At 33.0% G+C, this 15,256-nt stretch overlaps 1 protein-coding gene across 1 annotated transcript in view; it reads right to left on the bottom strand.

Moving 5' to 3' along the window:
- Positions 1–1,014: 1,014 nt before the first annotated feature.
- HFM1 (helicase for meiosis 1) overlaps positions 1,015–15,256 on the bottom strand; it is a 35,324-nt gene continuing 21,082 nt past the window's right edge. The window contains exons 20-38 of the mRNA XM_065656913.1: positions 14,778–14,869; positions 13,869–13,975; positions 13,735–13,782; positions 13,438–13,535; positions 13,220–13,351; positions 10,416–10,501; positions 9,390–9,473; positions 8,196–8,353; positions 7,393–7,496; positions 5,734–5,889; positions 5,213–5,308; positions 4,703–4,821; positions 3,812–3,894; positions 3,525–3,634; positions 2,801–2,899; positions 2,296–2,356; positions 1,925–2,030; positions 1,369–1,526; positions 1,015–1,081 (exon numbers count right to left, since the gene is read on the bottom strand). Of these exons, the coding sequence (XP_065512985.1) occupies positions 1,015–1,081; positions 1,369–1,526; positions 1,925–2,030; positions 2,296–2,356; positions 2,801–2,899; positions 3,525–3,634; positions 3,812–3,894; positions 4,703–4,821; positions 5,213–5,308; positions 5,734–5,889; positions 7,393–7,496; positions 8,196–8,353; positions 9,390–9,473; positions 10,416–10,501; positions 13,220–13,351; positions 13,438–13,535; positions 13,735–13,782; positions 13,869–13,975; positions 14,778–14,869 (1,964 nt within the window). The remainder of the gene's footprint in view (positions 1,082–1,368; positions 1,527–1,924; positions 2,031–2,295; positions 2,357–2,800; positions 2,900–3,524; positions 3,635–3,811; positions 3,895–4,702; positions 4,822–5,212; positions 5,309–5,733; positions 5,890–7,392; positions 7,497–8,195; positions 8,354–9,389; positions 9,474–10,415; positions 10,502–13,219; positions 13,352–13,437; positions 13,536–13,734; positions 13,783–13,868; positions 13,976–14,777; positions 14,870–15,256) is intronic.

Below are 15,256 nucleotides of genomic sequence, written 5' to 3'. Positions count from 1 at the left end.
AAGTCAAAAGTGTAAGGAAACCTTGGAGTCAAGTAAAATATTACTAGCTGAGAAAAATACAAACAGGTAGTGCAGCAAAACATGGTTGCATTTGGTTGCACCACAAACAATGTTGCAAGAACAGACAACTGAGATTCCATGGGCAATTTTAACATTTTAATTACACACATTTTGAATAATTAACAGTGAAAATTAACATTCTCTTGTATTTTAGGCAATATCATGTATTTTTCTAACTATTGAACTTCCATGGTCTACTGTTCAAACACTAGAGCTACAAGAAGATACCCAAATCCAATGCTTGGTTGCCTAGATTTGTACTATGATGCATAAATGTCCATTTTATGACCTCGGGTGTCAAAGTGAACAGTCAAGCACAACTTTAGAACATTGCTTATAGACATTTCACAACTGGTTTGCTGAGTCTGGAAACACATTTGTTTGAAGGAAGTTGCATTTTTTAATTAACGAGTTGATAGCACTGTCAAAAGGAATATAGTCTAAAATAACTTACCATTCTATTGCTTTTACTTGTAAATCTAATTATTTTACAGAACCATTGCTATGAAAAATTCAGCATTACAGAAACTGAAAGACAAAATCAAACGATCACTGAGAAATTTCTGAAGAAAGAATCTTTCATTCATTTAAAGAGTCCTTGTGAGCAGGGCACATAATAAACAACTTGCTTTCCCTTATGTGATTTTTACTTTTTCTATAAAAGTACCTTCAGATTGAGAACTATTCTCCTTTGACATATTCCAATATTTTTCTTTGTAATCCTGAAAACACAAGGACAAATACTTAAATACTTTTCAAAATAAGATAATATACCTAGAATTCCACAAATCAGACATCAGTTTTGTTATTATCTACTCCATGCGGCAATCCAGCTATTGGTAAATAGGTATACAACAGAAATCAAATTCTCTTAACTGAATTTGAAGGCTTCACTCTGTAAAAACAACTGTAACTTTTTTTCCCCAGCACTTACAATATATTTTGTTATATATTTTACAAAAGGCCATCAAATATTCCAAGAAAGGGCTTGACATCACTGATTTCATCATCAAGAAGATATCTAAGGAAGATTAAGTAAACAAAAAAATTAAATTAGGTAGATCAAAACCTATGAAATCAGGAACATTATACAAAGTTTAGTCAAGAGATACCACTACAAGCAACATAATTTTAAAGTAAATTTTTCTTTCCAAGAAAAGTTAATTGCTACCATTATTGTTAAAACTAAAATTAATCTTTTAAAAATGAATGTTATAAATTAACACATCGCCTAAACATCTGTGTTCCATGAAGAAGTAAGCACTGGAACACTGAGGCAACAGAAAAACATACATAACCTTTTATTACCTGGGATCCACTTCTTTTTCATGTTCCTTTGTGAAAATAAAAAAATCATCTTTCCTAGTAAATTTAGAAGAGTCTGAGATTATTTTTGAGATCGAAGAACACTGTACAGTTTTTAGCTCTTGTGAAAGATTTGAGTGGGTTTTTTCTTGAAAACTGAACTGCAATGTAAATGTTAAAAATTGTATATGATTAAAATAACTAACCAAGAGAGGAACTGCCAGATTGTTGTAGTATGTAGTACAGATATTTATACTGTTATTATGGTATTTGACAAGGACCAAGAAAATGATAAATATAATTACACACTGGATGACTTGCAGAATAGCAATCAAATTGAGTAAATATTTTTGAAGTCTGCTATATAAAGTAAATTCAAGTCCTAGTTCTTTGTATCACGAATATCACCTAACACAGGATGCATGTGTATTTGGACAACACAGTAAGGTTCAGAAATTCAGTATGTCCAAACTAATTCATATGTCAGATATCATAAATATATTTACACAAGAAATTCTCTAATTACAGGAAATTCTGTTATCAAAATATTTTTACTCACCATATCTGCATTTCCACTCTGTACAGATAAATTCACTTTTGATGTGCTATTAATCACAGAAACGACTGAGTTCTGAATATTGGTCTCATCTTGTAATGTGCATAAGCTGAAAATATCAAGTTGAATAACTTAAGTATATTTACAGAAGTGCAAAATTATTTACTTCTCAGTTCAGGATTTTCTATTTATTTCCCTCCATACTTACATTTTTAAAAATTCAAATCATTCAACAATTCATACAGTTTGTAAGTTGACATTTCACTCACTTTTATAACTGAACAACCTTCTATACATTTAATCATACAAATACATGTGAAATACAGACAATATTTTTAACTGAATAAAATTGTAATAAATTATATAATGCTTACTCTATTGAAATGTCATTTGTGGCTTTGCCGCTTGGATATTGGCAAAGTGGTTCACGCTCATCTGGAATTTGAAAGCAGATATTTCCATGTTTCATAGAAGAATGAAAGTTTTAAAAACTGAGTCACAAAACAGCCAAAACCCCTTGTAAACATTTTACATAATATGATAAATAATAATTTGAAAATTATCCAAACATCTTAACACTTGAAATATTCCTTCTGTGGGTTTTGGGCTAATGTAAAGATAAGCAGAGGCAAGCAGTCAGATAAATTAACAAATACGCAGTTGCAGGCCAACCAAAAAAATTTTAATTATGACTTTCTCAACCCTCCCTTCTGTATTAGGTTTGTCCTAATATAGGAGACATTCGAGGTAGAGTAAGAAACCCGGTGGTCAACCCAATTAACCAAAAAATTTCAGGTAGAACGAAAAATTGTTCTCAAATAACAGCCTGTGAAACTATTTGTAAGCAGGAAAAAAATAATTTTGTTAAAATAACCTTACCTAATTCTCTATTGGCAAAGTTGCTAGCAAATACTAATTTCTCATCATCAATATCATCCCAAACATCATCTCTCAGTTCAAAGTCCACATTCAACGCACCTGAAAAAAGAATATCTGCTTTTATCTGTATCAGTTGAGTTATGAAGTAAAGATTTTAAACTTTTTTTTTTTTTAATGCCATTGTCTGTTGGCTCTTCTCATTCACTAATACTGAATGTTTCCAAGAGAAAGCTGTAATACATTTGTAATGGACAAGTACAACATAAACTGTTCTATGTTTTACGACCAGTTGTTTGATCTGTTGAAATGGTCACTTCTGTCAACTACCAAACAAAAGCTCATATTTCACTAACTTATTCCAGCAGAAAGGGAAAAGAATAAAATATATAGATATAGGGGTAAAATGCCATTTTTATTACAAGTGGCTTCAGTGGAAATACATTACAGTCACACCTTTAAAGAAGTACTTATAGATTTGGAGCCTCATATGTTTGATTTAGTCATTACTGTTTTATTTAAAAGTACATTTGGATGCTTAGATCAACATTAGAAATTGTTACTGTCACCAGAAAGAAAGCCAATTAAGGCCACTATATTTCCCTATACTTTCAGTGTTCTATAATGCTATACTGCTTGCTGTAGTGATTTCAGCAAGTCTGAGTTTACCAGTACATTCAAGTCAAAACAGTGAAAATAATAATTTCAAACATTAGCAATAACTTACTACTCTTTCCATAATTCCAAGATTGCAGTTGTTTCTGAGATACTCCTAAGCTATTAACATTATCTACCTGGTCCACTGAAGGTGATGAAGACAACTGTTTATTGCTAGACCTATTAAAAAACAAAAAAAAAACCCCCACAAACAAACAAAAACAGTGACATGTCAGTAAAACAGCAGCAGAAAGTTGCAAAATAATTTCATTAAGAAAATGGGTTTTAGTTGTTACAATGTATCATACCACCTAAAATAAGACAGATTTATTTTTCGTTACTTATATTAATCAGTACCTTGGCAATGCCGGCAATGAAGGTTTAGGAGTAAAACCAAATTGTTTGAGATCCACATTTGGAGCTTGATTTAACATCTGCATCTAAAGAAAGCAGATTATTGTAACTAATAAGACATAAACATATTAAACCCCATTGTTTTTTAACATTCTTAATGACATCATTAATACTGTATTGAGTTAGCATACTTTTAAAGATAATATATAAAATCTTTCTGATGTCTGGTTATCTAACATAATCAGTTAAAAAGGTTTGAATTACATGCTTCTAGTGGAGTTATCCAAGTACCCCAGCAAAGTCAGACTGTTTATCACTTTCATTACCTGTAGGGTAAATCATTCTCTACTGCAAACAAACAAGCAAACAAAACTGCAAAGAGGAAATAAACCACTCCAATATCTCAAATGCCATTCTTGCTGCAGAAAGAACTAGTTTAGTACCACATTCAAAGGGATAAAGTGTAAGCCATGAAATCTTTCAGAGGTTAAAAACTAACATGGTTGGTTTTCTTATAAACTAGTGGATCTACCTGTCAATGCAGAAAGATCTCTTAGTAGCATTACTCTGATAAATACCACTACTTGTTTTCCATTCAGGTCATATTTTGCCAAAACCAAGTTGCACTACATTACCTTCCAATGATGTCTCTGTACCTCACTCACCAAACACTATAAAAGTAAGAACAGAGAGTACATGCACAGAAGTGCATCACTGGAAGCATTCCTAACAGCAGCAGAACCTCTCAAAGATTCCTGGACCTTTGGTACCCTTGTACTTCTTAGCTTTTTGCATTCCCATATCTAGTTATAAGATTATCTCTGCAAACAATAGATACAACTACATAACAGATTAAAATAAATCTGTTCAATGGCAGACTGTATTCTAATGAACCTTTAACCGTTTTACTGGGGGTACAGATGAAATTGAGTTCCTGCTCCTTAAATCAGCTAGGTACAAAGAAACCTTTGAATCTCCGTTCATTTCAGACTTTGGAGGTACTCCAGTTTTACCTGAAAAAAAGGAATAAAAGTAATTTTCAGATTAGTTGAGATAAAACCTAATTCTTTCCAGATCAATGGAAACTTTGCCACTAAGCTTAGTATCTTCTATTAAAAGATCCTAAAAGATGTAACATACCAATATTTATATAAAATCTAATAGGCTTAACATCACTCTTGAATCACATGCTAGACGTTCTGAAAAATATTATTAATCATTTAGTGCCTATACAAGTGTTACTAACAAATCTTTTTATTACTGATTTTATGACTGCCTCATAGCAACAACTCAAGCCTCTCTTGCTTACATTGCTTCTGTTAACATAGCTATTGGTGTAAGTGAAGCCATTCTACATTATATTTGTCTGGATGTAACAGAAATAGTAGATTTAAGAAAACTCACAGCAGTCATGTCCACATGCATCTTTATTTTTACAGCGATGGCTGCATTCTCTGTTTCCATATTTCTTGTAAATAATCTCTTGTTTAGATCTGCCTCCTAGATAAATATAATACAGAAATGATAATTTTTTAATTTCATATGTACTGTTGAGTGAGTATTTCATGCAGTGAAGGATGGGCTGAAAGTAATCTGGGTCACTAGAGTTTTGTTGCCTTCAAGCAAACTTTGGGCTGCTCAAACAATGTAATTGGAAATAAATCAGTGCTATTGAAAAACAGAGGCACTACCACATTCCCAAATTCTAACAGTAGTATTAGATACCAAACACCCATGATTTTTCTTACTTTCAAATTCATCAAAGAATGGCACTGTAGTACTTGACGAGCAGAAGCAGTAGCATTGTATTTTTATTATACTTGAGAAAGAAACAGTATGGATAAATTAAGATCTAGCTCTCTACTGAAAGGAAAATTCGATTTTCTGTTGACTTTGGTATTAGCCAGATGTTGTGATCTGTTTACCTGTATCTACTTTTGCTGCTGACAGACTTTGCGGTGAGCCACAACACACATCAAGTGAAGACTCAGCTTTCAGTTTTTGATTTCTAACCTCTTTACTTCCCGCTGTTTTTGGTGTTAAGTAAAAGGCTGTATATACTTGCTGTATATCAAAGCCAACTTTGAAAAAAAAAGACAAAAATATTTAAAATTGCTATAAACTGTTTCTAAACTACTGATTACTTTCAGTTTTCTAAAGAGTTTAAGAAAGTATAAACGTTATTAAAAGACCATGGACATTTGCTAAAATAACGTACCATTAAAAGCACACTACTACATGAATGGATTCTTTATGATTCAGATTAAAAAACCCAAACAATTTCAGAATTAAAGACATGGTTACTAGATGAGTAGCAAAATTAGTCCCTTTAACAGAATTTTTCTGTGTTCTTTTAAAACTACACCTTTCTACGGCTTTGCACTGCCAACACAATTTTAACTTTAAAAGTGTACTACAGGCTGTGTTACAGGAGTATCAGCAACTCTCTACTGGCAAAGGCATAAAATGAGTATGTTGATAGCACTTTTGAAGCTGAGTGCTAATAATGGTTCTACTTCTAATTAAACCAAGTTTCATACTAATTTATGGGAGACAACATTCCTAAAAAGAGTAGTTTTGTCTTCTATTAGGCAAATATTGCTGGTAAACCAGACAGGCTTTAAAAAAAAAAAGATATTTCCTTCAAGTGTGAAACAGAAGCAGACTTTAAAATAAGTAGAGACAAGGAACACCTGCTTTTGGTCCAACTCCACTGTTACCAATTTGAGAGAAATTAACTGTTACTGAGCTCAGTACAACATGTAGATAGCCAAGTAGGAATAGAGGGACATTTTTTTCTTCATCTCTGGTTAGAAAACCCTCAATTTTCCTGAGCCACAGGTTTAGCAATAGGAATATAGACTATTCCAGGCTTGACAGTCTCAACATTCAATGTTTACCACGGAAGCACCAAATATACTTCAGTTAATCTAGCACACAGCAATCTTGCTTACAGGTGGGGCACGATGACAGAATTTATTTAATACAACCAGTCTGTTTTTAAATTGTATTTCAAAGTTCTGTTTCAAGGTCGTCACTGTCTCTCCTCATCAGCTATGATAGTTCCAATTCTATGGAAATTGACACTGAGGGGACCAATGTTTAAATCTACACATGTTAAGGCACAACATTTTCCACCGTAGAGATTTCTTGCTACTGAAGTGGAGATTAATCCATATCTAATACTTTTTTAATCACAATGCGAAACCTAACCATTCACAAAGACAGCTCATCCCAGCATAAATAACCTACCAAGCTGATAGGTTACCCTTACTTAAAGTTAATTCAACTTGAAGATGAAGGGCAAAACAGAATCATAATCTGTATCAGCAAAGCAAAATAATATTTTCTAGCAGCAGTTTTGGTGTTTCCCAGTTCATTAATATGCTATTACAGTAAATGAAACAAATAGATATGTAATTAGGACTATTAGATAATACTCAACCCAGTAAAAAAAACATGGAATAGAATTTTGTTTCCTAGATCAGTTAATTTTTTTTTCGGTTTGATACAAAGTGTTTTATTAATTTGTTCAAAATTCTTATGCACTTGTTTTTGAATTAAAAGCACACCAATAAACCTACCATAATCAGAACTGATTAAGTTTATACTAATGTCCTCTGATTTGTGAGCTCTTTTCACTTCAATTTTCTTCATCCAATTTCCAGTTTTCAGCAGAACAGAATCCCTGTAGTGTATCAGTGAAGTTTTGTTAGACATGGACAATGAAAACAAGACTCTATACTATGGCATTTGTAACCAAGTCAAAGAGCCTTTATTTGGTCTTAACTATTGGCTTTTGCTTGGTAAGTGGCCTAAGAATAACCTTCCAACAATATATGATTCATGGCCATAAGAGAGCCAGGATCCTGCAGATCAGTTTCAGTTCTGCCAAAAGTGCCAGACTTCGGCCAGAATGCACATGAAGGTCATGCAGTTGGAAAAAAAATGTTTCTCTTTTCCCATTTGCTCCAAGCATATCTTAGCTAGCTGGAGAATTTAATTGCATCTCTTGAGTGAAGAAACATTTTGACAGTATGACATAATTACAGAAATCTAGCTAATAAAAGTAACAACTTGAGAATGTCTCTTTTTAATAGGTATTTTACTTGTTTTATATTTATGTGGAAATTGTTATGACTTCCATAATATGACATCAGTGTTTACACATGCTCTCCATACTGACAAGCACACTGGCATGTTTTGGGGGTTTTTGAATCTTGTGCAGCATTTTAAATGACAACAATGACTGGAAAATGCTGTAGGATAAAGAAAAACTTTGAACCATCTGGTATCAGTAGAAAGTACTGCAAAAACTGCAAGTTACAAAAAGGATTAAAAGCCAACACCCTTAAAAGATGTGAGGCAAAAAACTGATCATACATACATAATTTTCTGATTAAAAATGACTTGGTTGTCAGCATCTCCTATGACCAATGTAACATAGTGAAAGTCTGTCGCTGTTCTCTTTGTCAGTAGCTGCTCATAGTTTGTTAATTTGATGGTTACTAAGATTTCAGCCAATGTATCACTGTATTTTGGAAGCTAGGAAAAAATGATATAGAAGAAGACATAGCTGCTAAAATATGCAAATTAAAATATATGTCCTTCCATAAATTTTTAACTGTTGGTACAAGCTTGATTCAAGCAATTTCAATTTGTGGTACAATTTTTATTTGCTATTCTGATACACTATTATACCGTACGAACTTGCCCATAGCTGAATATCCTATATTTGATTAAGTATTGAGAATAAAAGACAGTCTACATTAAGCCCTTGAAAAATTCTCCTCTGTTCAATGCAAACAGACTCAAGAAGAAAACTAGGTATATTTTAGTATCCCAACATTCCTCTATAAGATATTTATAATTGTTAAACCTTTATTCAGAGAATAACTTTAGCAATACACGTCTGGTATTATGTCAAATGAAAAACTAAAATAGAACTGATAATTATAACAACATTTTCACACATTTATTGAGTTTTTACTTCAAAGGTGTCTTCATTTGTACCAACTTCAGGAGACACTTTAAGGCTATTTTTCAAATTTTGCATTTCAGAAAGGTAGAGTGGCTATGTGACCTGTTTAAAGACAAAATGCTGTCAGAACCTCAAAGCTCTTGATTGCACATGGGATTGCACCCTGCCTTTGAAAGGGCACCAGCTAGGTTAATGTAATAATTTACTGGTTCTCTGTTTTCGTAAGTGTGATGTAGAAAATAAACGAGTTAATGCTTCTTCAGTAAGTTTTATATGTATGTTTTTCTTTCTCTAGGGTTTGTTTATATTCAAGATAGAAGAGACGTCTCAGACTCCCATATAATGCTGGAATGTGCCGGTTTGCATCTGTAACATAAAATACTATTAATGAGAGAGAGAGGCCAATGTATTATAGGGAATGTCCATTCCAGGGCTCTCCTTCGATGTTTAAGAGTTTGACTATACATGTTGAGATGGGAGAAGGCCACGATATTGTGTCATCTTCTACCAGTGAAAGCTCAAAATTTCTTTAAGTCAGCATTTGCTCTTTCGTTTAATAATATCAGCATACAAACATAAAATAAAAAAAAAAGTATTTACCTGTTCAATGTCAAGTTCATATTTTGGAAGGTGCAAAACAGATTCTTTTATCTGGTTTCCAAAAGGAGGATGTCTGTTTAAAATCTGCAAAGATTTAATTTCATTTCTGATACATTCAGCTGATGAGAGATGCCAACAAAAATGTAACTCCAAGGAATCAAAGTCACCAGAGTAACTATGCTATCAACAAAAGCCCTTATCACTCCTTGTTATCTACTTTCAGTGATGCCCAGAATAGCAACATAACCAAAAGAAAGTTCCAATACTTTTTCATGTTGCTATCACTTCTGTTCAGGTGAAGAGCCAATGAACTAGCCAATCACTTCAAAACCTGACTACTCAGGTTTTATACGAGATGACCCTTCTATCTTGCCCTAGCTTTAGTCAAAACAAAACAAACGACAGGAAAACTGCAAAAGGGGGCAGAAAATAGAATTAAAATTCCTATAGCCAAAACAGAAGAACCCAAGATTGATTTCCTTTAGAAATCTGTTGTATCTTCCAGAACGCTGGAAAAACAGTTTCCTCAGAAAAGAAGCCAAGAGCTAAAGAACTTGTCCTGGGATAAAATCTAAACTTTCCAAAAATAAGAAGTGCTTTATAGATTACTCAGAAAAATTTTGTTCTATTACTATCTTTAACTAAAACTAGCAATAAAGGAAATTCAGGATTCTCATCGTTAACATATATTAAGAGAAACTGTAAATATATATTCCCTTTTATGTTTTCTAACACTACCAAAAGGGAAATGCATATTGTGCTTTGTTTCAAACTATGTTGATGATGGAATTCTACATCCACATTACATTTGCTAGAACAAAACATCATACAGATTTTCAAGGAAAAACAGCCGTAGCCACATTTTTTAAAAATTCACTGGTATAAATGAATAAACCACTTAAAACACTCAATTTTGTTGACATTCATATAGCAGATATATATTAACCATAACACTTTCACTGGTAACAGTATTAACACTCAATATTTTCCTTATCATACTTATCTGTGTACAAAATAATAAATTACCAATTCAAGTTCCCTTGGATTTGTGTCTTCTATTTTTTGAAATGATGTCAGCCCAGCATTTACCATAGCGTTTGACAGTGATACACCTGTGAAAAATTTAAGTTTGATGCTGTTAGATGACAACAACTAATCTCAAATTATTCTCAACAACTGCATTATAGCAGGTAAAACCAAAGCAGAAATCATTTTATAGTATGTTTTCCCAGCTTTTCACCCAACAAATCACTAGATTTCTTTTCAGTTGATTCAAAATTTTAGTATTATTTAATTTCACTTATCCATTAGTAGAGAGGAAAAGAAATGCAATACAAATCAAACATGAAAATATTCAGTATTTTAATACTGACAATTTTTAGTTACATTTTCTAGAGTAAAACAGACTTCAGATCACTTTCTACAAGAGTCAAGAAACACGTTCTCCCTATATATAATGAAAAAAAGCATGTCACAGCATTCTTTGTCTCAGAATATTTTCCTTATCCAAGGAATTATTTAACTATGTTAAAATCATAAAGATTTCAACGGTTTCGAGCAAGCTAACAATAAAATTCACTCCAAAAAAAATCTTATTATAATCTTCTAGGAGTCCTTGCACATTTACAACAAAAATTCCCATGGCATATCTGCCACAAAAGCAGACTGGCAGAGAATTCCACATACAATGTTATTCCTCTTTATGATTCCCTGTTCTTTCAAACTTCCAGTGAGATTTAGAGTCATCACAGCATATGAGAAGGCATTTCCCTTACCTGGACCTATAGCCTACTACAATAACAGCAATAATTTAAGATAAAAGATAGTACCAAATGCTTAGAATGACTATGTGGATTCTTCATACCTAAGTCTGTAGAAACAGTAGAAGAGATCTGAAAATTAAGTAGGAAACCTCACATGAGACTTGAGGTTGCTTCTTGGCAGATATTACAGCAATCTTATAAGAAAAGACTCGCTTCAACCCAAGACTTCAATGATTTAGATAAACAGAAGACTTTTTGTCCTTTTATGTACATTTGAACAACTTTTGGGTCTCACTTAGGGAAAGCATCTTCTACCATCTCCCCTCTCCTTTGCAGAAGCTCTGCAAAGAGTCTGAAGACTCTCACTTATTACTTCTACAGCTGCTTCAGTTAGAGCTGTTGCCTTATTTCTTTATAAGTGAACCTGAAGACTAGTTCTTTTGTCGTAATTCCTAAAATGGCAGAAGGGTTTCTACCAGTCAAGAAAATACGAGATATAAATAAGACTCTCTGTCTTCAGCTATTTCTGAGCAAGAAAAAAAAAAACAGGTAGAAATGAAACTGAACAAGTAGTAAAGGTGATAAAATCCTGTACAGCAACTGATCTTTATCCTATCTGTCAGAACAAGCAAACAGAAATCAAGCATATGATACAGCAACGAGAGGGAGCATCATTATTGGACAAAAGTAACAAATTAAGGTAGTTCTAGAAGTGCAGTAAGAATTCAATTGAATCCTCAGTCTCAGTAAGACCAAATATCAGTTAAAGGACAGTCACTCTTATAAAAGAAATACTGACTACTAAGGTTTTTTTAAGATTAAAAAATAACATACTAAGAGTTTAAAAATCAGGGATTTCCAAATATGTTACATGGTATCAATAAATTTCTGTGAGCTCAAACAATTCATTTCACAAACACACAGAACAGGCTTTGTAGCCATAGCATGACAGAAGTCAAGAATCAGACATCGTAATACAGGCATCAATTAAATATTTGATTGAGGAAAAGAGAGTGAACTGTCAGCAGATGGTTCAAAAGAAGCCTGTGAGCGGAACAAATGGTACTTTGAAAGTTAGCAACTCTTTTTAATATATGCTGCCAAGAGCAATGACAGCATAGGAGAAATTCTGAACACGAGGCAGACTTCTCAGATGACCTCAGATGACATTGGCACAGATGCAGTAGTGGAAATGAGTTCCCACCACGCTGCACTGCACACAAGCTGACAAGCCCTGTCCCTTGTTTTGAATTCACATGAATGAAGCAACACAGCTTCTGCACTGAGCTGGCAAGGTTGTAGCGTACTGTACCATATGGATCTTTTGGCTTAGCTGTTCTCCAGCTTGCAGATCTCTGTACTATATTGTTCTGTACAGAGCAGAAGTGTCTTTAAAGAAACAAGAAATACAGAGAAGTGATTTCTGAAAGCATGAAGGTATGATAAGAGCAGACATGAGAGCAGAAAGCTATAGTATTACCTCATACAAATATAACTACATTTTTGTAATACACAGGGCTGCAAAATTTCTGAACTTCTTTTCAAATAATTATGACAAGTCTGTACTTCCAGCCAGAAGTTCATCCAGTAACAGGATAGAGTGACTGGAAGAAGATTACTAGAAACATGTGATTCTCCTGTGTAAGAACATCATGAACAATAAATTTATTTCTATTTCATGATTCCTATCCATGTCAATGCAAATTAAAGGGCTTTCATGCACATAAGTAACAGGATCTACAGTGACAAGTGTTTGGAAAGGAAGGCATAGCCTAGTCAGAGATAAGCAACCACACAAATGTGGAATATGCCAAAGATACTGAGATGAACATTAAGAAAAAACAACAACTCTGAATCACTTTGAAAGCTTGAAGAAAATTATGAAACCGATTACATTTACTTTTATCATGACAGACTATTCTGGCAACTGTGCTACACAATTGTGGGAAATGAATAATTAGGAGATTCATTTAATTGAGTAAGCAGACACCCCAGAAATTAGCAGGCTAATTATGAGTTTTGATTCTCTATCAGATTACACTTTTATAAATTCTGACTAGTACCTACCAATTTTTTCCAATTGTTTAGACACGTGAAGTGAATTTTCCCAAAGTTTGCACCTGAAACACTTTGCTAAAATCAAAGAGTTTAATAAAGCAGAAAAGTTGTTCTTACATGATGCCAGAAAGTCAGATAACCCTGTAAAAATAACATTGACTTGTATTAATCGAAGAAAACATGGTTTGTTATTATATGTACCAAAAAAGGATTAAATTTTACCATACATCTAGTAACTCTTAAGCCATTTCTAAATATTCTGCCAGTATCTTGTGTCAAAGTAAAGTCTTGAATAGGAATGCATCCTAGCTGAGCCTGAATAAGACTGGAAAAAAAATTTGGTATATAAGTCACACTATAAGCAAAGTGTAACAACATAGAAGTTTTTACTGGAAAATTCAGAATAGAAACAATGACATGCAAGACCTGGTTCTCTATAAAATGACAGAAATTTTAGGAGGGACTTCAACAGCCATAAAATGAAAGTTTTTCAATAAAAAGTAACAACACAATATAATATTTACCAGTTTATTTTCATTTCTCTTGTTTTTATCTTCCCCTCCATTGGAAACCTACACATGAAAATATACATATTTTCTGCTATTCATTTTATTTATTGATAAAGAGATACTTTCCTTTTTCAATGTATTTTTTCTACCTGATAGTTATTTTGTCCTTGTCTTTATTCAAAGTGTTCAGTATTTTCTTTTCATTTGTTCTTAACTTGACATCCAGAAATTCTGTGCAATTGGAGATCATGGTGATCTGCAACAATTTAACTTTTAATTTGCTTTGCCATGTTTTCTACCACTTCTTCCAACATTAAAAAAAAAAGATTTGAAAAAAATTGTCTCAACACTATGACCCTGAAAAGACCATCAATCATTTCTTTCTAATACCGACTTTCTTACATCTTCCTATAAAGACTATTATGTAACAAAAGGGGAAGATTTTTCTTTCCATTTTCAGATTACTATTCTGCTTGAAATTATCCCAAATCAACCACACTGCTAACACTTTATGACATACAAGGCAAATATAAATAGTTTTTGCTATCTGTTACATATTTCACTTTACTTTCTACATAGTTCAGTAACAAAGATAGGAGAACAGGCATTCCAGTTTTTCATGGCCAGTTTGTTCCACTATGGTATTTGCATGAAAACAAAACGTCTTTTGTGACTTAACAGTAGCAATAATAGCCTGTCATCTGACAGAGGAAAATTACTTAAAACAGACAGACAATAACATTCCTTTAAGAGTAAAATCTGCTGTCCATGCAGCTGTTTTTTGCAGTAAAAAATAACTAGTCGACCACAAAACATAAACAGAAAAGCTTCAGCAGCTTCATATCTTCATAAGCAAGGTTAGTGAGGGGAGATAGATTTGGACATCGAAAAGATCTGAGTACATAGCCTTAAAAATACTCCATATGGAATTTATTCAGATGTATTCTTTAAAACAATGCCTGAGTTCTTTAAAAGAAATAAAAACTTCTGCTTCTTATCTTTGACTCTGTTTAAAATCAATTGAACATATGTAAATTTTCTTTAAAAAGTTAAATTACCAATTCCTTTAAAGTCTCTGTTCCCTTAATTGTGAAAAATTGTTTCACTGTATCAAATGCAATATAATACCATGCCATTAATCTTCCAGTCTCTGTAAAAGAAGAATATACCTTAAAAAATAAATATGCCAAGTATTTTTAGAGCATTTTTAAAGTCACAAAATTGAATTAATTTCCTTATTACAGGGCTCTCTGAGATTCACCACCACTGAACCAGTATGTTGTTGTCCCCAGCTGTCCAATTGATATTACTGATGCCATCACAGAGTGGCAGAAAGAAACACGTGCCAGTTACAGTTTTCTCCAATGGAGATGAATTCATGCTAATATACCAGACTGTGAACCGTAGCTGCTGAGAAGCCGAACACCTCTACTAGAGGATTGCAAAGGAGAGCAGGTATTGATAAGACCTGTCCTTCATTGTACCATGTCACATCCAATTATCCTGAGATAATGTTCTGTAATTTTCTCCTAATCTG

The sequence above is a fragment of the Caloenas nicobarica genome, chromosome Z, assembly GCF_036013445.1.
Source record: "Caloenas nicobarica isolate bCalNic1 chromosome Z, bCalNic1.hap1, whole genome shotgun sequence".
NCBI lineage: Eukaryota > Metazoa > Chordata > Aves > Columbiformes > Columbidae > Caloenas > Caloenas nicobarica.
Note: the sequence above shows the minus strand (reverse complement) of the source record. Positions and strands in the feature narration are given on the sequence as shown.